At 37.1% G+C, this 22,782-nt stretch overlaps 3 protein-coding genes across 3 annotated transcripts; 2 read left to right on the top strand and 1 right to left on the bottom strand.

Annotated features, from left to right (window-relative positions):
* Positions 1–733: 733 nt before the first annotated feature.
* On the top strand, positions 734–6,864 carry wnt4b (wingless-type MMTV integration site family, member 4b). The gene is made up of 8 exons (XM_084088272.1): positions 734–922; positions 1,184–1,337; positions 3,441–3,525; positions 4,079–4,210; positions 4,290–4,432; positions 4,521–4,661; positions 5,775–5,937; positions 6,077–6,864. Exons 1-8 carry the CDS (start codon positions 834–836, stop codon positions 6,244–6,246), a joined length of 1,077 nt encoding a protein of 358 aa, XP_083944398.1. The 5' UTR covers positions 734–833; the 3' UTR covers positions 6,247–6,864.
* A 572-nt stretch (positions 6,865–7,436) lies between these two features.
* On the bottom strand, positions 7,437–14,875 carry cdc42l (cell division cycle 42, like). The gene is made up of 6 exons (XM_084088273.1): positions 14,734–14,875; positions 13,728–13,832; positions 13,400–13,472; positions 12,195–12,304; positions 9,271–9,468; positions 7,437–9,162 (listed from the first exon to the last, which is right to left on the bottom strand). The coding sequence occupies exons 2-6, from the start codon at positions 13,830–13,832 to the stop codon at positions 9,073–9,075; spliced, it is 576 nt and encodes a 191-aa protein (XP_083944399.1). The 5' UTR covers positions 14,734–14,875; the 3' UTR covers positions 7,437–9,072.
* A 1,275-nt stretch (positions 14,876–16,150) lies between these two features.
* On the top strand, positions 16,151–22,747 carry mlf2 (myeloid leukemia factor 2). Its single transcript, XM_084087964.1, has 8 exons — positions 16,151–16,942; positions 17,038–17,146; positions 17,330–17,371; positions 17,495–17,548; positions 17,822–17,950; positions 21,621–21,780; positions 21,918–22,135; positions 22,232–22,747. Exons 1-7 carry the CDS (start codon positions 16,899–16,901, stop codon positions 22,130–22,132), a joined length of 753 nt encoding a protein of 250 aa, XP_083944090.1. The 5' UTR covers positions 16,151–16,898; the 3' UTR covers positions 22,133–22,135; positions 22,232–22,747.
* Positions 22,748–22,782: the final 35 nt, after the last annotated feature.

The following is a 22,782-nucleotide window of genomic DNA, read 5'->3' as shown; positions in this document are numbered from 1 at the left end:
AATTGTTCATTTTGCTGGACAAATTGGATTACTGAAATGGAAACTTTTTTCCCCCACATATACTAATACAGATCTGAAGGGAATGGAAGTGCTTTCTTTTCTTTTTTAGTTCATCAAAGAAAATGGGATTTCATAAAAGGATTCTAATCATTTATCTATACAACTAATACATTTATTTTTCCTGTTCTGATTATTTTACTCAACCAAAGAGATATTGAGATATAGATATCGATTTTTTTGTCATGGATGAAAATGCCATAAGATGAATATCTCTCTCTGTGTGACAATAAGATTACAACTTAGAGGCATTTTATCTTCAAAACATAAGTGGAAATAATTACAATCATCAAGCTTGTGTTAAATTTGGATAATTGACAGATCTGGAACTCGATTTAAACGGTTCGTCGACAGGAATATTTTTAATCTTTTTGGACCTCAAAGTGGTAAAAATTTATCCTTTAATACATTGCGAAGGCTGTCTAATTGTTTTGTTTGAATTATTTGAATTGCCTACTATAGATTGTATTATTCTCATTAAGCAGTCAAAATATCTAAATATATTCTGATGCCAGTCATAATCTGTTTAATGTTAATTATTATTATACAAGTCATGCATAAAAGCAGTGATTAAGTATGAGCAGTTCATGTTCAAGTACTTGCTAATTCTATTGATTATATAATGTAATAATGAAACAATTCAGTAATGTAATTTCCTGTCTATTGATTTTGACAGATATGAGGGGAACAACCCCAACGTAACAGGCACAACTGAAAGAAACACAGTTGAACACTAATTCAGAGACAGACAGGTAGACAGACAGACAGGCAATCTGATGCCAACGGTCTCCTCAGTGACTCTCACGGGACGACTCCTCCTGCTGTTGCTATGGGCACCCCACCTCACCATGGCAACCAACTGGCTGTAAGTTGGCTTGTGTGAAAGCGTTTGTTTGTTATGCCATAACTTGTAAAAGATGGTGACATATTTCTTTCTCACACACTTTCTGTTTCTTTTCTGTTCGTTTCCTCTCTCTGTTTTTTATTTATTTACCTGTCCCGACGTTCATAGACAAAATGTCATCCTTTTATTCATATGCCAACTTTTTTTCTGACACTATTTTTCTGTTTTGTGTTTGATTCATTCTCCATGTTCTTCTACTACACTGTACCTCTCTCTCTGTAGTTCTCTGGCACGTCTGCCACGCTCGCGTCCTGTGTCTGGTGCCGAACCATGTGGCCGTCTGAGGGGATTGTCACCAGGCCAAGTTGGGGTGTGCCGGGCACGGGGGGAGGTCATGGAGTCCGTGCGAAAGGCAGCAGAGATGGTCATTGAAGAGGTGAGAGCCTGAAACACAATGACTCACAATGACAATTTTGTGAACATTCTAATATTTATTTATTCAAGGACATGATGGCAAAAAAAATAAAATCATGTCAAAAATATACACAGAAGGTCCTTTATCACACATTTTACTCTAGAGAATATTTCTTATTTTGGAATGTCAGTTTTGGTTTAGTCCTGGCTACCAAAAAGTATTGTAAATTTCTACTGTCATTGTCCCAGAAAAAAATACAGTTCATTAAACCCACATAGACCATTTTGTTCTGTCTATTCCTTGTAACCAGAGGTGTAAAGAGTGCCTGAAAACCATACATTATGAATATTTTTATAAAATACATACATATTTTTAAAAGTACAGATACCTTGTAGCGAAAATGACTCCATTACAAGTCACCATTTGCAATACTTGAGTAAAAGTCTTAGGCCTGGTTTCACAGACAGGGCTTAGATTAAGCCAGGTTTAGGCTTTAGTTCAATTAGGACATTTAAGTAGCTTTTATAAACGTGTCTTAGAAAAAAACATTGCTGGTGTTCATTTTGAGACAAGACAATGGCACTGCAGTGCAAATTGCTTTCAGTTAAAACAGCTCAAACATGCATTTTAGTCTGGGATTAGGCTCTGTGAAACACCAGGGGCTTGACTATCTGAGCAGTAGTGTTTTACTCGTACTGAATATAGGCTAAAATATGCACTAGTCCTCAACATAAGAGACATGCAGTTGATTTAAGAGGAGAGCAATCAAAATAAAACTGTTACTGAACACCTCTATTGCAATAAATCAAGGTCGACACAACAGCCTCTTAAACGTCAACAAACACGGTATATCCTTCAATATCCAATATCCAATATCCAATATCCATCAAAAATGTGTTTTTAATATAACGAATAATTTAAATAATGTTAAGTAAGATTGAATAGTCAAAGCATACTTGCACTGTACGTGTTGGGTTTCGGCCTCATCACCAGGTACAGCCATATCCTCATCTCGTTTGCTGCCATTCGTGTAAGGAGCCTCGTTGACAAGTTTGAATGAATAAGGGGAAAACGCACAAGTTATTGTATCTTCAATGCCCTGTAGATGGTGATATCGCTTCTTTTGTAGCAGAAATAAACTGTTGCAGAAAAAGTTAGGTGCCATGCTAAATGTAACGAGTAATTGCATTTCTGACAAATATATTCGACGTATATATTTACGTATACTACGTATAGCCTACTTAATAAAAAATGTAGTCAAGAGGGTAAAAGTTGCTAACATCTTTGATACTCAGTCAAACAACAATGTAGCCAAAAAGATTGTTTAAAAAAAACTTAAAAAAAACTTTATTAACATTCCATTTCATCTGGTGCTATATTTCACGTAGAACTCACATGTGAAAATGTCAAAAACTTGACAAAATTTCAGATGCAACTTTCCTGCCTGGAAAGAAGTGAAACCATGTCTTAGTGTTTCAAAAAGCATTAAAAACTTTGTTTCTTTCTTGGAATTCCAAATCAATGATTGTAGCCCAAGTGAAATTCAACTTTTTGATTTTTCAACTCTTGAGACCAATAGGCAGTGGCATCTGACTTTTGGTTGTAGTATGGATCACATCTTCCAAACTGGCATATAGGATAATGTACCCAAACCTTATTTTCTGATGCACTGGCATCACTATCGTCAATACTTTCTGGAAATGGTACAGCTTTTCCTCTCTGTCTTCTATAAAATTTACTAACATCAACCTAAAACAGGCAAAAAGACTATTATACTTACTGCCTGCCAGACTAGTACTGAACAATAGTGCCAGCTACACAGAAAATGTATCCTTTAAAAGGACTTTGTCATTTATGCATGACGCACAGTATTTGTATTATTGTGTTTTAAATGCAATTTATAAATTAGGATGTCCCATAGAGGGTTAAGTACAGTAACTAATTACATTTACTCCAAAAATTTCCACCACTGCTTGTGATTGCAAGTAGCCCCGGTCAAATTTTAGGGCCACAGATGTTCCTAGACTACAAATGAGCCTTAATCTTTAAACTTTATGTGACTTTAACAGTTTCATATCTGCATATATTAACTCTGACTTACTTGTTCCATTTTAACCACTGCAGTGCCAACATCAGTTCCGAAACCGGCGTTGGAACTGTTCCACCACTCCTCGTGGGATCAATGTGTTTGGACGAGTCATGAACCAAGGTTACAACAATTATGTCACAACATATCAGAATAGAACATATTGGATTATTTTATGCAACAACCTTCAAAAACCTTGCTGTCATAGCTCAAGTTTTGATTTAATTTAATCAATTGGTTTATTGGTAAATTTGTATTATTATTTTATATATACCAAATACCAATATATATATATATATATATATATATATATATATATATATATATATATATATATATATATATATATATATATATATGAAGAGTTCAGATGCAAAAGCCTCTAAGTGCCATCTGAAATTTTCTTCTAGAATGATCAAGCTTGATAAAAATGATCATTCTAGAAGAAAACATAAGGGGCTTTTGCATCTGAACTCTTCATATATATATATATATATATATATATATATATATATATATATATATATATATGGTGAAGAGAACCACTGTGAATTTTTGTATTAAATTCATTATTTACCCACATTCTTATTTTATTAATTTCACAAGATGCAATCAATACAATCAGCTTTAAAGGACAACCCCGTTTAGCCTTGCTCAGTTTATGTGCTGTCTTCAGGCACCCGTGAGGCGGCTTTTGTCCACGCTCTTTCATCGGCAGCAGTTGCTGTGGCTGTGACTCGGGGCTGTAGCAGGGGAGAACTGGAGAGGTGCGGCTGTGACCGAAAGGTCAGGGGGGTCAGTCCTGAAGGTGAGTCTTAAAACATGTCAATAACAATTTTACACTGACAAAAAATTATGCCAAACATGTGCCTCTTGCTCACCCTAAGGTTTCCAGTGGTCAGGTTGCTCTGATAATCTGTCCTATGGCGTTGCATTCTCTCAGACCTTTGTGGACGAGCCAGAGAGAGCTAAAGGCATGTCATCAGGGCGACCGCTAATGAACATTCACAATAACGAAGCAGGACGGAAGGCAAGCTAGATGTTTCACTTATTGATTGATATCAAAACTTATCACCAACTGCGTATTGGTTTTTATGGTTTTCTCTGTCCTTGTTCAGGCTATCCTCCACAACATGCAGGTGGAGTGTAAGTGTCACGGTGTTTCGGGGTCCTGTGAGCTCAGAACTTGCTGGAAGGTGATGCCTCCGTTCCGCCGGGTCGGTGCTGTGCTGAAAGAACGCTTTGATGGGGCCACAGAGGTATGTGTTACAGTGGCTCTGTTCCAGTTGCCTCATTGACTGTTGCCTACATAGATAGCTGTCTTCTAAGGCAGAATCCTAACTGAGACGGAAACTCATAAGTGATTCTCATGACTGATTTTTTGGAATGATTTACTAAGGTAGAAACTGCATATGTTCCACAAATGGCACTCTACACTGAAGTTTTACAGTTTCAATAGAGTGCAATAGTGATCAGTCACTTTTAGCGGCCTTGGTTTCAGGCTCTAATCAACCAGGTGAATCACAGCACTACAAACTTTGATTTGAAGCAAATCATTATTTTGAAAATCAGACAATAAGACAAAGGTAAAACTGTGTAGCCTACTTAATGCTTTAATGAGGGAAATAATTACGATTCCATGAAGCATTGCAAATGACATATCAAATAAAATGGAGAAATATAAAACTTGATTTAAAGCTGATTACAGATGTAAAAAGTTTGTTTATTGCAAAACATGCATATGTGTACAAATATTTAGGCATAAGGAAACCAACTCGTTTACCTCATTTGCAGTGCTTCATTGGTGTGGCTTGCGCTGAAGAATTCTTTATCACGTACATGATTTACGTGTCATTTTCTGACTGGTGGAGATTTCTCTACAGAATCATAAGTGTCATCAGAATCAGAATTTCACAGTTAAAGATGCTTATTTAAAAAATAAGTTGAAATAATGTGGGGCTGATGGCTTCATCAAAACCATATAACGGCGATTAACAACCTCATAGCTCACAGTAGGTCTGTTTTAAAGGTTTCTAAGTTCCAAAATCCAACTGTTGCACTCTGTAGAGTTTGGTGTTAGGATGTTGCTAAGCTAACAACACAAAATTCTAATAAGCATAATAATGCGTTTCACACGGGTGAAATAGTTCATTTTATTAGTTTGAATCATTTCTCATCAATATTTCTAAGCACTAAATGAAATCCACCATCTTGGATGATTTTTGGAGTTTGTCGCAATGCATTCTGGGATTGCATTCTCTGTGAAGGATACATACAATGCTGCATTAGAATTGTGCTATTGCAGTACTGTAGAAGAAATATGTGTATGTAATTTGCCAAGTTCAAGGGTCACAGCCACACTTTCTGCTTAGGTACGGCTGACGCGCGTGGGCTCTCGCACGGCTCTCCTTCCACGGGACCCCCAAGTGAAGCCCCCAGCCACACGGGACCTTGTCTACTTGGCTTCTTCACCAGATTTCTGCCGCTTAGACCCAGACAATGGCATTCCTGGCACTGCAGGACGACGTTGTAATGGTAAAAGTGTAAAAAAACAAATTAGCAACTAAAATAATCAGTGTAAAATTTCTTATTATTAATTCTCTAATCAATTCCCTGGTTTTACATGTCATTTCATCGCTCTTTACTCATCCTTTCCTATTGTTCCACGTCCTAGGAACCTCACGGTTGGCACCAGATGGATGTGAACTGTTATGTTGTGGCCCAGGTTTCCGAGCAGGCCGGGCTGAGGTGGTGCAGCGCTGCTCCTGTAAGTTCTCCTGGTGCTGCTCAGTTCGTTGCCAGCAGTGTAAGAACACAGTGCTCATACACACTTGCCGAGAATGAGACATACCTAGAAAAAGCGCACAACCGCACCTCATCTCATGCCAGCCTGCATTAATGCCCACATGATGAAGAACAAACCTGCTCCATCCGAAACATCCTGCATCATGCCCTGAATTTGGTGAATTTAAAGTTCTTTTAAATGTGACATTACATTACAATTATTTTAATCTTCAATAGCACTTTTGTTGAAGGGCAATGTGTTGAACCGGAACACACAGACATCATTACATTTCTTAAATGCTCAAATACACATAAAATACAAAAACCATTAACTAACTCGTTCAGACAACGCTCTTAAAGCCGAGATTAACCCCTGAATAACAGCAGGAGAATAATGTTAGTTTAGTCTGAGGCCTTAGCATTAAATTCTAGTCTAGAGTTGCTCTCTCCCTGTGTACTGTATTTATAATTTCTTTTCAGTTTTGCTGGTTATGTTTATTTATTTGAGTTCATCATGCCTGTGTGGCATTATCTCTGGATGGAAAGTTCCACCTGCAAACTCTTCGGCTTCAGCTGTTTTGTTTCGGCTTGTCCTATTGCATAGATTAGAGGCTTGTTTATTATTATTGTCTCATTTTTATAATCTATATGGCTTAAAATAAAGTTGTTTGAAATCTTAAATGTGGAAAGTGGTTTTGTTTGTTAATTATGGATTGATACATTTTAAATGAATATTTACACTAATGTTGGGGTAGGTATATGGTTTTTTGAAAGTCGTCTCTTATGCTCATTGAGGCTACGTTTATTGGACCAAAAACAGTAAAACAACTTCATTTTAAAATGTAATTTATTCTTGAGATGCAAAGCTGAATTTTCAGGATCATTACTCCAGTCTTCACTGCCACATGATCCTTCAGAAATCATTCTAATTGATAAATCACTCTGATTGAAAAAACATTTCTAATCAATGATTTTTTGGTTATATTTTTGTGGAAACTTTTTTCAGGATTCTTTGATGAATAAAGTTTAAAAGAACAGCACTAATTTGAAATAGAAATCTCTTATAACGTTCTAAATGTCTTTACTGCCACTTTGATCAATTTATGCACCCTTGCTGAATAAAAGTATTCATTTCTTTCATTTAAAAAAAAAAAAACTCAAACTTTTGAAGTGTACATGCTTTAACGTTTGTCTGCTGACACACACCACCAAATACCATAATAATCTAATAAGCAGGATACAAATACAGCTGTCAGTCGCACCACTTTTATTACAAATATAGTGAGATTCCAAACACCGCAGAACTTGACTAAGAAAAGGCCACATTATAAACCGTCATCATCAGTTATCATCCTTTTTACTCACACGACTGTTATAATCGGTTATTCAAAATATTACATTTCAATTTGTTATTTTATTAATAAAATCACAATCAAATGGTACTCTAGCAAAAAAAAAAAAAAATCATAAAAAAAAAACTCAAGTTTCAAAATGTGTCACCACTAAATTCATTCACCCAAGAGAAAAACAGTAATACATTTAATACATCATACTCCAAGTCAAAACAAAAAGAGAAAAAGGCAAAAAAACAAAATAAAATTCAGTTTTCTAAACAGCCAGCAGAAGGCACTGCATGGCTCGAGAGTAAATGCACTTAAGAGATTCTAGGAGCATGAACCACAGAAGAGGAGAACAGTCTGGCTCATACAGGAAGAAACAAATGCTTGTGAACTAAGAATCCATTGGCTCCCACAAAATGTCCCAAACTCTCTTATAAACCATATAACACGTTACTTCGGAGGGGATGTGGCCATAGTGTGAGATTCCTATAGCCATAACACTCTGATCCAACATAAAAACTGTTTTTAATAATTAAAATATCTAAAATTGTTACGGTTTATTTGTGTATATGTTCTATTCAACGCCATTGTCAGTGATTAGAGCTAATTATACGCCCAAACCAATAACGTTAGCTTGCTCTTGTGCCAGATACAGTCCAGTACGTATTAACAACAGTAAGTGACCACATATAGGACAGAACCTGCCTAGAGGTGTCGTGTGAGTCCAACGTCTAGAACTGGCAAAAACGCAACATTAAAAACTGAAAACAGACGCTAAAGCAACACTAAAAGGCAAATTTGTCAAGAATCGCCTTTGTGCCCATGGCAATTTTGCAATGTAGCGAAAATGCTCAACTGAAGAAATTCAAGAAAGCTGAAATCAGCTTACTGCACGCACGCTATCCACAAGTTAGAGCAAATAGCCGAGCCCTGCAGAAGCGCTCATCAGAGCAGTCAGCATGTTCGGCTTTACACTTCATGAAATGTGCTGTTTTTAGACATTGTGTGCTAACCACCCTTGTGCAGCTTAGAGCAAAGCATGTGTCAGGGACAAACCTGACATTTGTCCAGCAAAAGCATTTCAAATCATTCATTTTTGATGGTGATCAGAAACCTGAAGCATTTAATCTCATATATTTGTGCCACTGTCACACATTTTTTTGGATCGATTACATGTAATTGACACTTAAAGCATTAAAGTGGATCTTTATGTTGTTCTGTAGGCATCACATGCATAAAGTGCGCCTGTATTTTTTTTTATCTTTGTTTGTAGGGGTGTTATTGGTTACAGGGTTCTCTAATTTCTTCCATTCTTCTAGACACATTTAGAAAGGCACAGTGTGCATTTATTTGTTTGCAATACCATGTTTGTTGCCAAATTCCTCAAGTATTACGGTTTCTTTTTTTGCTGTTTTGTTCCCATGATTTTTCCCAATAATAACTCTACTCCAAATCCAATCCCTACCAAACTTAAAAACCCCACCAGAATGTTTCCTTTTCTCTGCCTCTCTAGTTGGAGTGAGCGCAAAACCCACTGCTTGTGTTCCTACAAAAGGATGCAGCGCTTCTTGGGTTTGGTCTCTGGAGGTTCAAGGGCAGCGAGTATTGCCTCGTCGAAAACGTTCTTAAGGCCTCTCTGTAAGAAAGAGATCATAAAATGAAACATCATTTGCAGTAGGTCACATGGGTGATAAGTGAGGAAGGCTGTTATGTCATCATAGGTGTGTGCGGCTGCTCTTTTAACCTGTGTGAGGGCGGAGCACTCCACGTATTTGACAGCTCTGAGGTCTCTGGCCAGCTTCTCCCCGCTCTCAGGCGATATGGGGCGCTGCTTGTTTTTGGCAAGTTTTTCCACAGTGTTACTGTCGTCCCTCAGGTCAACCTGAGTGCCCACCAGAAGGAATGGAGTGCGTGGACAGTGGTGAGAGATCTCCGGTACCCACTTAGAGAAAGAGAGAGGGGGAAAAATGAATGGTGAGAGAGTATAGAGAGCTATTTATCATAGCACAATCAGAAACAAACATCCCAACAAACTCAGAATTACAAAGTGTGCAAAAGTGGATAAGCTAATCTGACCATCGACAGAGAATCACAGAGCTGACAAAACATTTTCCTGATAACCAAATTTAGTCCAATTGATCACTTTATATTAGCGATGCACCAATACCACTTTCATTTTTGGTAATTGCTGATACTGATACCTGTATTTTCACTGCATTTTCTTATATATTGGGTAGAGAAACCAATAGAATATATATAATTAGTTGGCTTAATTTGTTTAGTATTTATTTCCTTCAGTTATTTTCATGCTTAAGCATGTTAAAATGTATTGTATGAGCTTCTGTTACTTTCACTGTTCATTATGTTGCTCTATCATATTTTATCTTTCATTTAAAGAGTTGGTTCAGAGTAATTGAATGCAAAGGGTCCTTTGCATCATGACCTCGAGCCAAACACCCCCCCAGAAGCTTTTTTCCCTTAGTCGAACATTATTAAAGATAGAGCTTATTTAGAGATGCCAGCCAAATGGCTTAGTGCAGGCGCTAATGGATCCAAGGTTGTATCTCTTAAATTACCCCACTAATAATGCCCGGAATGGTACCAAACTTCTATAGTAGTTAAAATAGGTTCTGTAATCATAAAACGAGGCATTGGAAAGTTTGTAAGTACATCAGGAGTTTATTTAAATAACACTTGCCTGATGGCTTATGCTACCGCTAACCCGGACGTCGAGGTCACTTCCATGATTTGGGAAAAACCCGTAAAAGTCCAGGCAGAAAGCGAGTTTGCAACAATTATAAGTTAACACTAAGTTGTCAACACCTCAGAAAAAATCATCTTTTTTTTTTGGATATGCCAAAAATACCCAGGCTTTTCCCAAATCACGGAAGTGACCTCGACGTCCGGGTTAGCGCTCAAAGTAATAATGCTCAAACTAAATTTTATTACAGAAATAAAAAAAGAACAGTGAAAATGTACTGTACTTTTTAAATATAAATAAATATGAATATATTAAATATACCTTTATAATTCATGCTAGTTCATAGTGCATTAACTAAAGTTAACAGTTGTAACATTTAAAAATGTATTAGTAAATGTTAAAATCGAATGCATTTCTGATTTGTTTGTTTCTGTCGGCTGCATGAACATATCAGCGTCACTAGCTTTAAATATGTAACTTATTTGGCTAAGAAATGCATAAAAGTGACCAGCTGGATTGATATAAACTAATGCAAACAGATGGTAACAATTGTAACGTTAAACATTTGGGTCGAGCTTGCGTGTGTTTTTGTCACATTATTTAAACTGCTTGAGGTGCTACTAATGTTAGCGTCCTCTCAGCCTCGACAGCAAACATACTGCTGTTCTCCTCTAATGCAGCATCTAGTCAACAAACTAATTACTTTATAATGATATGATAAAACATAGGGTAGTGCACTGTATAACATACCGTTTGATTGTCTATTTTAAATTTGCATCTGAAGTCTCCCGCTCTGTGCAGCGCAGAGTCTCACGTGTCAAAACAAACTCCATGAGGCGTCAGTGATGGGTTTTATTTTGCCTCTAGAGGCCGTTCTCGTACTGTTTAATGACAGCGGACTCTTCTCAGCCGCTCCAGCAACTGACGCAACCCAAAACTATCAGTATGGATTTTTGTCGATAACCGATTGTTCCAGCATTGATCCAGCGATCAATCGACAAAACCGTTCAATCGGTTGACCTCTAGCTCTGACCCGACGTAGATTCTCTTATATCGAAATCTTCAGACTTTTTACCTTCTCATTTTAGACTTCTAATTTGTGACCAGAGTTTTGTTCAGCTCTGTCCTCTGCACTTCCACATTCGTTAAATCTCACCGAAGCTTATGGTTTGATTACGTCATATGTCGTATGACAACCTTCCGCCGGAACTCGACTCTCTTGCGAACGCACGCATGTTTTCTTACAAAAACCCATTGCTTCACTTCAGAAAGGCATTTATTAACCCATCGGAGTCATATGGAGTACTTTTATGATGGATGGATGCGCTTTTTGGAGCTTCAAAAACTCAGACACTATTCAATGCCATAAAGGTGGGAAGAGCAAGGATATTATTTAATATAACTTTGATAGTGTTTGACTGAAAGAAGAAAGTCACATACACCTATAATGGCTTGAGGGTGAGTATTTTTGAGTGACCTATTCCTTTAAAGACTTCACTATAAATCTGAAGAGAAAATGACTAACAAATACAAAATCTCTACATAAATCTGATGCACACCAAGGAGCAATGAGTGTGCTTTTCACATACACACTGATGATCAGTTTAAATAGATCTATTCACATGAGTTCCATTCTCCAAGTCCAGCAGGAAAATCAGGTACTGCTAAGTGTGTGTTTTAATGACACCAAATATGTGACGTCAGTGTCATCAAAGTAAAACCTGACTGTATGAAACATACAATGCTGTTAAAGAATGTATCAACACTGTAATGTATCTGTACATGACACCATGCCATAAATATAGGGGAATAGTAAACTGAAAATGTAAACACTAAATCATGACATGGTTTAGTATACCACCAGTAATGATGTCAATAAGCCTATCAGAGAAAGGTAGCTCTTCCATGTTCTGATGCCCAAACAGTGAGACAAGCAAGAAAGCAGAAAGCACTTAATAAACACCCACCTTCTCTTTCACATTCTCAAAGGAGGAAGGAGAAACAACAGAGAAGCAAACAAGGAATACGTCTGTCTGCGGATAGCTGAGAGGTCGAAGTCTGTCGTAGTCTTCCTGACCTGAGAGAACAGAAACAGATGCAGTTCATTACCACCTCTCTTCTGCTCTGAGAGTTATTTGAGACGCAGCTTTTGAACACAACAGCAAAGATTGAGAAATTCAATCCATCTTGAAAAATAGCAAGAGGAAATTATAAATTAATGTACACTATCATTTAAAAGTTTGGGGTTGGTAAGGTTTTTTTCATTTGTCTTATACTCACCAAGGCAGCATTTTTTTATCAAAAATACAGTAATAACGGTAGTATTGTGAAATATTACTACCAATTAAAATAAAGTTTTGTATTTTAATATGTATTTTAATATATATATATATATATATATATTTTGTTTTTTTTTTTTTAATTATTATTATCAATGTTGAAAATAGTTGTGCTGCTTAATATTTTCATGGAAACCATGGTACATTTTTTAGGATTTTTTGATTAATAGAAATCTTATCTCTCATTATAAATGTCTTTACCGCCACTTTTAATCAATTTAATGTGTCCTTTAGTGAATAAAAGTTTTCATTTGCAAACTTTTGAATGGTAGTCACAGTGTATATTTTATATCGGACCATTTTTTCTTATTGTTTCACCACTTAATTAATAAATCCTTATCCTATATCAAAATAAAATAGTTTTTATCTTCTTCAGGCTGTGGCATACATATGTAACATCATCAAATGTGTATTAATGTCTAAAGCCGTATCCGAATACACATTTTCACATTACACATTTACACATTGCTCCTCGTATACTGAACTGTGTGACATTCACTATCTAGTGAATAGTGAATAAGCCAGCGGGTCTAAACGGTATGAATTATTGCATAAAAAGCCTGTAACTTATGTTTTCTCATGAGTTCAGCACCGTGGCAAGATAGAAATGAGCAGAGGCCAAATTTCCAGTTTTCCATCTTCTTTTTCCACAGAGACAGCTATTCTCTCATATCTCTTGGTATCATGTTGACACTTAAGTCAATATTATGGTAACCAAAGTTGATGTACTAGATACTGACTGAACAAATCAGTCATCATTACATAAAATAATTACAGTGTGGGCAATCAAATCAGACTAATGTCTAGAGTAAACAAGCGCCAGACCGCATTACCTGCTGTGTCGAAAAGCCCCAGCGTATACGGTTCCCCTCCGATCATCACTGTGACAGCATAGTTGTCAAAGACCTGCAAAACAAACAAAAATAACTCATTTATATACATTGTATTTCAGACAACACTACACACCTAATACTGAAAAGGTTTCTACAATAATATAATCAAATATCCTTTGACATACACATACATGAGAGCTCCTAATTTGAAACGGCACAAGGCACACAATAGATAATAACAGCTACCATTATTACTCATAATCATTAATTCACTGTGTCCCCTTCCCCAAATCTCTGACCCAGAGCCCACCACCCTTTACTCTGTTACCGTGGGAACATATTCAGAAGGGAATTTGTTGGTTGTGTATGAGATGAGGAGGCAGGTCTTTCCGACAGCTCCATCTCCAACCACCACACACTTTATGGTCTGCATCTATATGGTAAAAGAGAATGGATGAAAATTATGTTATCACTTACATTGACCCTCGTGGGATTCAGAAATACCTCATTTAGGAATCATTAGTTTCGTTTAGTCCCACCGTTCACTGTCGCCAATGTCAGGGTGAATGCATTTACCAGAATTGTCAATAAGCCCTAAGTGATGTGATTAGATTTCAGAGACAAAGGCAGGCATACAGAGAGACATCTACAAGAATGTGTCCGATTTTATTTGCTTCCGCATATTAACGCTGCTTAGAGGAAGGCTTCATTACTTTGTCATACTCGCACTAACAATATCGCCTGCTTTTCAGCTTCATTGCAGTTTCGGAGTTTTATTTTTCATATTAAACCTTATTTAAACTTTTCGTCTTTATTTTGTAGACCAATTAAGAACAATAAAACAAACGAAAACCTGATAGCTTAAAAGTAAAACACTACGTTAATGCTCCTGTTTATCGTTGATTCAAGGCTGTGTTTGTTTTCGAAACACGACACGGGACGCATTTTATTAATAATAAAAGTCGGATTTTACATTAGAATGATTTAATTTAACTTTCTTCCCCCATCAATAAAGTTATACACTTCACCTGATAAATCTACTTAATTGAATGCTACAGTGAATGGCGAAGAAAATGGTAGTTTGGGGTTATTATAGAAAACGAAAATAATCCTGAAGAGATTTGTCAGCAGTGAAGTAAATCAAAGTTTTGTGTAAAGAAGGCGACAGGATGCTGCGAGGCTAAGCTAACGCGCTAGCACTGCCGAGAGGCCACAAATCACCCTAAATCAAAATTACACAACGGTAAAGCCTGACAAAGGACGTGCACTGTTTAAATACAAGTTGATCGAATAAAAGCCATATAAAATAATGCTACAGATTGAGAATTACTTACCGTTCCTCTCCGGCGACTAGGCGTTGGTTACGTCCGGGTTTGAGAGTATCAATCTGACGTGATGAAAGCGAAAAACGTCCAGTTGGAGATTCTGCGATATTCAGCATGCCCACTCTGCGCACACGCCCAACACAGGCTGCAGTTCCCCTCAAGTGGCCGCCAGGGGCGCACGAGGGCTTTTTAGGATTATACAAATTTTTCATTTACTTTCAAGTGGAATATATTAAAAATTACATTCCAACAAGAAAAATCCCCCCCCCCCCCCCCCCCCCTCCCTCTAGAATATTGAAGAATGGAAAGCGTGTGGTCCAAAGGTTTGAGAATGCTAGTAAAATCATTAGCAGCTATATGTCTATGATTAAAATGCTTTTTAATTTCCATTTCTATTAGCTAATATATTCTATTAATACATACAATTTATAATAATAAAAAAGTCCTTATCATGAACACACTAGGGGGCTGCTAAACCCATATAGTGATTAGTCAAATTTTTGTTGGCTATTATCCAAAAGGGTGCAAGTCATGGAGGACAAGTTTTTGTGCAGTTAAAAAGTTTTAGCCAAACCACTATGACAAATTTTTTATATATATATATATATATATATATATATATATATATATATATATATATAAAAAATAAGATCTGAAATGAGATCTTAAACAATGAAACAAGCTTGTCAGTAGGATATAGACAATCACGTGACCGAATTTGGAAACGAGTGGAAAGGTGGCTTTCCTTCTGTCGATGAGAGGCTCTCTGTTGGCGTACTGTATACTGCCATCTAGCGACAGACAAGCAAAAAGCTCTATTATTTATATTTAATCTTGAAAAATATATATTTTTTCAACGTGAAATGTATTAAGGAATTTCGGAACACGAGAACAGAGAACAAAGGCTAGGCAATTTAAGGATTGTATCAGGATAAAAGCCCCCTCCTCAATCATATGCATATCTATTGTACATATACATACACATATTGTAATGTATAGTACAATTTTACCATTTCAAATTACCTAATATTTTGCACACATTAATCAACAAACGCACACACAATGACAAAATAAAAAAATATAAGAAAATTACAAATCCTAAAAATATCAATAAAATAAAAATTAATATACAAAATAAAACTAAATTAAAATGTATAGTGAAGTTAATGTCTTTAATGCAACTCTCTTATTTCCTCACATTTTTAAAACATATAACTTTATTGCACAACGTCCATACTGAGCTTATGCCCAAGCATCAATTAATAATGCTCTAAAAACAATAAGATAACCTTCGAATGACCCACGGGAGACCAAAATATATAAGCATCCGAACCAAAATAATAATAAATATTATTATTTTGAGAGCAGAGCTTAAACTTTTATCTTGATTCACCGGAATGTGAACAGGGCTGTTCCCCTCCTCTTCCTCCCCCTCCCATCGCTCTTTTCTGTTGACGTTTGGCTTTTGTGCCTGCTTTACTAAGTGCACGTAATCTTCCTATCAAAGCCATCTCTTCCTCAATGGAGTTTATTTTTTAGTGTCAGCGCGTGACACAGCATCGGTTCTGATGTAATACACCCCGAAAAACAGCGCGTGAATCTCTTAGAAGAGCAAGATATTCGCCCAAGATCTTCAAGGTTTTGTTTCCTTTGTCATACTGTCTTCCTGTGCTCATCTGCGGCGGTTATTTCCGTCGGTCCGTCTGCTCTGCGTGCTGCTGTTTTTCTCGTCGGCTTGTCATAATTCACCTTGACTTGTACCTCTCCGAATCTTGTTGTGGTTTAAAACAAATCATTTCAGCGCGCTTGTTATTATGCTAGGCTAACGATCTGAAATAGCTTGCAGGCTGTTTTGGATTAGCACCTGTCTGGAATATTCGAGAGTATTCGCCTAGGTATAAATGTTCTGCAGAGCTGCTTTATTATATCGGGGTGTTTTATCTATCTCGCTCGGTAAATTGATGGTTTGCATTGTGGTTGGGTAATATAACGTGCAGGCCGAATTGTGTAACGTTAATTCTCCAATTGAGCGTGTTTTGCGTATCTGGCAAAGGGAGCTTGATGATTGGTTGACCAATTAAGAGCCCCTGAGCTGTTGTTGTGTTGGCTTTTGATTAAAGAGACTGAAGTTATTTATTGGTGCAAGTTCAACCAACCAAGAAAGACCAACAAAAATGTTTCACTACTTGAATGATGTGGATGACAACCCATACATGATGTGAGTATTAGTTCTTTTAAAATTACAAAACAATCAATTTGTGCTTTCAAATAAATGTTATGACTATAAATGATATGCATGTTATGTTGCGACAGGGATCCGTTCGCGGCACACAGGCACCAAATGAGGAGTCTCTTTGGGTCATTTGGGATGGATCCGTTTCCTCTCACCCCTCAGATCCAGCATCCGCGTACACGCATACAGGTACCCATCAGAGCCACAAAAACAGGGCCTGGTTTGAACATTTTAAGTGAAAATGACCATGTTAATATGTTGACTATCAGTTTGATGCTGATTTGGCTCAATTGTACTTTTAGGTGTTATGGGTGATTTTAGATTTGTTTTAAAAATGAAAGTGTCCATTTTTTTGTCCTCCACCCTCTATAGCCACAAGCTGGAGCCTTGACCCCCTTCGGCATGATGGGAATGGTATGATACTGTTCCTTGTTCACCCTTTTTGCCTGTTCAATGAAGTTCACTAATCTGATGAGTGACAGAAATGGTGCAGTATCATAAATAATTTTAATGTGAGTGCATTTTGTTTCTTCTCAGGGTGGAGGTTTCATGGACATGTTCAGTATGATGAGTGGGATGATGGAGAACATGGTGAGTTTCATGGTGGCCTGGCAGCCACAATTCTGAAATGTTGAAACACTGTGGTTTTCAATAACAAGAACAAGGCTTCCGCTTGTTGATTGCAATGGTGCATTATTGTTTGCAGCTTTTGAACTGGAGTAAGTGCAGACTGTGACTTTCAAGTTTCAAGTTATTTTAATGTGAAATCAACATGAATTATTTGTTTTGAGAGAATACAACTGCACGAATGCTTGAGGTCAACTGATCTTAGATCACACTTTCATAACTTCTCTTTGTCTTCAGGAACGAATGTCTGGTTCTCCAAACTGCCAGACCTTCTCCTCCTCCACAGTCATCTCATACTCCTCCACAGATCCAGGAGCACCGAAAGTCTATCAGCAGACCAGTGAATTCCGCACTGCTCCTGGGGGTGTAAGAGACATAGACACACAGCAGAGTGTTACCATGTTTTACATATACATCATATATTATGTTATAGACATTGAGGCAGGCATGTCCATGACTGATTCTTAAACACCAGTATTGAATATCTGGCACGTATCTGGATATATGCCCATTTATAATGATGTTCTCCATTATTTGTTCATCATTTGCTAAATTGCTTCTGTCATGATGGCTAAAACATGTATGCAATTAATCGTATTCAGAAGTTCCATTTAAAAAAAAAAAAAAAAAAAAAAACACAACCAAATGATTTTCATATCATTTGGTTCTGTTAACGTAATTCGCATGTGCATTTTTCCACGGATCAGGGCACAACAGCAGATTAAAATACTCTGAAAGGGTTCCACGCATTACGCCAGGTTCACACATACTCCGTTTGCGATGTGTATTTTTTTTCTGTGCCCATGTTAAAGGACAAATCAAGTGAAAAATGAACCTAGGGTTAATTAACACATGGTTACCGAGTCGATCGTTCCCTGCGATGCGTTTTCATGAAAATCGAATGTAAAGAGTTTTATCTTTAAAAACAGATTAGCTCATAACACTAGTATATAGGGCATAGAGTAAGTAAAAGTAAATCGCTAGTTAATACCACTAACAAGGCTCAAAATAGCCTCACACTAACAGGGTAACATAATGAGGGTCCCTACATGCAAACCGAAGCATTGAGAACTTTGTAAGTGTACAGACAGTTTAATAAGAAGATACTTTATAAAGACAGTACATTACGCGTTGACATGCAGGAGCCATCTTGGAAAACAGTCTCGACTAATCGAGCAACGAACGCCGTGCTAAGTGATATGAACTGTGACTTGGAATCTCATATGGTCCGTTGTTTCCGGAAGAAAGCACTGAACGTAACAGAGAAAAATAAATACAAATAATAATAAATAAAAAAATTGAACGCAACAGAGACTAGTGCTTCTGGAGTGAAAATCGATTCCTGCATGTCAACGCGTAATGTACTGTCTTTTTAAAGTATCTTCTTATTAAACTGTCTGTACACTTACAAAGTTCTCAATGCTTCGGTTTGTATGCAAGTACCCTCATTATGTTACCGTGTTAGTGTGAGGCTATTTTGAGCCTTGTTAGTGGTATTAACTAGCGATTTACTTTTACTTACTCTATGCCCTATATACTAGTGTTATGAGCTAATCTGTTTTTAAAGATAAAACTCTATACATTCGATTTTCATGAAAACGCATCGCAGGGAACGATCGACTCGGTAACCATGTGTTAATTAACCCTAGGTTCATTTTTCACTTGATTTGTCATTTAACTGGATAGAGCATTCGCACTGCACACGGATGCGGTCTGGGAATGTATTCCAGGAGCGGTGCGTCTGCAGCAGTGCAGCGATTGCTTCCATTACAGAATCTATTTTTGCTGTGCACCACACATTGAATTAAAGTGACAGCACATTGTTCGCATAAAAATAAAAATGGATTGACATGAAAATTTAATAATTTAACCATAAATGCTTATAATTAAACTCTACTCTTTCAGTCAACACTTGGCTTTTTGCCAAAAGTGTAAAACAAGGAAAACTACTCCTTACCTCACACTTAGATAAAAAAAAAGGCGACAAAATCGGCGGCACTCGTCTCTTCGTGGAGGTGGGAAAACGTGAAGTTCTTTAGGACCCACAGGATTTATTGTATATAGATTTAAATGCAAAAGAAATGGCATGTGAATTGGCTGTTTTTGTCAAGTGTAAGCTTTCATTTGAAATGTTTGTGATTTTAAAATACGAAAAGTAAAGGAATAGTTCACCTTAAAAAAAAAATCTGGCATTAATTACTCACCCTCATGTGGTTCCAAACCGGCAAGACTTTCGTTCATCTTCGTAACACAAATTAAGATATTTTTGATAAAATATGAGTTTTCTGTCCCTCCATTTGCAGCTACACAACTACCACTTTGATGCTTCAAAAAGTTCATAAAGAGCTTGTAAAACTAATCCATATGAATCGAGCGGTTTAGTCCAAAATTTCTGAAGAAACTCGATCGCTTTATATGATGAACAAATTTATTTTGGCTTTTATTCACATATAAACATTGATCAGCAAATATAAACAGAAGCTCAACCGAGCCTGCTTAACGTGGAGAACAAACCTCATTGGTTCTTGCGGAAGCTCAAACATGCTGCGTAACACATTCTCACATATCAAGCAAGCATGCTTGAGCATCCGTTTACCATAACTGATGTGTGAGTTGATGAATGTTTATGTAAATAAAAGCCTAAATTCAATCATATAAAGCGATCACGTCTCTTCAGAAAATTTGGACTAAACTGCTTAATTCTAATGGATTAGTTTTACGATCTCTTTATGAACTTTTTGAAGCTTCAAATGGGTAGTTGTGTAGCTGTTAACAGAGGGACAAAAAGCTCTCAGATTTCATCAAAAAAAAATCTTAATTTGTGTTCCGAAGATGGATTGATAGTCTTACTGGTTTGGAATGACATGGGGGGTAACATTTTTGGGTGAACTATCCCTTTAATATATAAATCTGTATAGAAATGATAAATTTGATAATCCGTTTAAATTTGAACGTGAATACATCTCTGAGAGTTTGTATAACTGCACTGTGTACAAAGAGAATCACAATGCTGAAAAAACATTTTCTGTAATAACTTTTGGATTTAAAATAAATATAATGAATTCATGTTGTGTTAGTGGTATACAGCCGCAGATCAGTTGCGCACTGCAAACGAATCATATGTAAAAACAATGCGTTCTATAATACATACTGCATACGCACTGCAAACGGAGTATGTGCGAACCTGGCGTTGCTAAATAGCATGAAACATACATAGAGACCAAAAGTCTGATTCTCGAGTGAGTGACTCTCATGAGCTTTTTTTTTGTGAATTTCAAACATACAAAGCAACCATTTAAGGCCGACCCTGAAGTGAGTGACGCTTATGAGCTGGTTTTAGTGAATAAAAAAAAAACAGCACGCCCAGTGAAGTCCGGTTCTCGAGCGAATGACTCTCATTAGCGTTTTTTTTTTTTTAAACAGGACCAGTCAAGTCTAGTTCTGAAGCAAATTACTCTTATGAGGCGGTTATTTTTAGTTGATTAAAAACATACTGCATGACCAGAGAAGTCCGATTCTCAAGCAAATTACTTCTTTCTTTTTTTCATACACTGACAAGTGAAGTCTAAAACATCTGTCTCTTGTAATGTAAATGAATCCCAATTTTTCTTTTCAATTAATATAACTCCCTGAACCACAAGTCATTCATTTAATCATGTCTGAATCTGTGACCTAAGAACTGATACTGCTATGCTATACTTGTAGCTCTCGAGACCTAAATCAGTATAGTTCGCAAATGGTTGTTCATAAGACAATGTGTGTTAAAAAAATAAACATTGTTTTTTGTCAATGGTGTTTTATAAAAAAAAGAAATGTTCATATATTTTTGTTTTGAATTTGGCAACATAAATGCACCTTTTCCTTACCAGATATTTATTCCCCGAATTTGAATTGTAAATGGAACCATTAAGATTTATTTAACATTCAAATTATTCTGATTACTCTTATGATTCCCATCCCTAAAAGACTGAAAATGAGAGTGTGGCACGACTGTTAAATCACCCCTTATTGTTTCTGTGTGTGTATGTTTGTTTAGATCAGAGAGACACGTCAAACGATGCGGGACAGTGAGAGTGGACTGGAGCGAATGGCTATAGGGCATCACATTGGTGAGAGAGGTCATGTGATGGAACGGTCAAGGAACCGTCTCACCGGAGACCGTGAAGAGAGACAGGACTACTTCAACCTGGAAGAGAGTGGGTCAAATCCCTTGTTCTTTATTCTCTTCTTCTTTTTTTCCCTGTAACTGCCAGCAACTGCTTAAATTTCGTCTTGAAACGTCTTGTCAAAATAAATTCTCCTATTCACTATTGTAAAACTCTTTCTCTTTCAGGTGAGGCAGCTGCCTTTGATGAAGAGTGGAGGAGAGAGTTGGGGCGGTACCGCCCCTCTAATGCCCGTAGTTTAGATTACGGGCGTGACCGGAGTGCAGGGGTTGGACAGCAGCTGGCCCTGACAGCGCCTCCGAGCTCCTCCTCCTCTCCCTCGCCCCGCCACGAGTCACCACGCCACCACCCTCCTCACTCCCGCCCTCGCTACGACTGGTGAGAGGTACGAATCTTACACAGCCCCAATGAAACTTGTCTATTTGGATCGACTATGTAGATTCGGGCTTCATTTTTTTACATGTTGTGCATCTGTTTACAGGTGGAGTTGTCTAGCTGATGCTGTGAAAGGCGAGAAGGGAGGAATAGAGAAGAAAATTATAACCGATGGGTCAAATGTTTGATAGATCTGAACTGTCTCAATATGTGTAGTCAGCTCCTTACAGGGATGAGTGCTGGCATGAGGTATCATAACACAGGTCGAAGTTTTTAGACTGCATCTTTGTTGTGTGGAATTTGGCCTAGCCTGTGTACTTCATACCATGTTACTACTCCCAAAGCATACACACCAGCATTCATCATAATTCAAACAGCTCTTCAACCTTGTGATATATACATACACACAGACATCTTTGTATTTAAATGAATTCTCATGCTTCCAATATTTCAATATCCAAATATTTAATGATACACTACACATACATACACTCATTCACACACGCACACATCCAGTGTAAAGTCCGTATATGTTTGTGTTGACACTAGGGTATCTGTGGGTTTAACTGTACAATGCTGACTAATTAAACTTATTAACTAATAAAAAGACCTTGTTACATCATTGACTGTTCCGTCAATGCCTCAATCGACAGCAAT

Source organism: Abramis brama, assembly GCF_963993115.1.
Source record: "Abramis brama genome assembly, chromosome: 17".
In the NCBI taxonomy this organism is placed as follows: domain Eukaryota; kingdom Metazoa; phylum Chordata; class Actinopteri; order Cypriniformes; family Leuciscidae; genus Abramis; species Abramis brama.
This window is presented reverse-complemented; position numbering and strand designations above follow the sequence as displayed.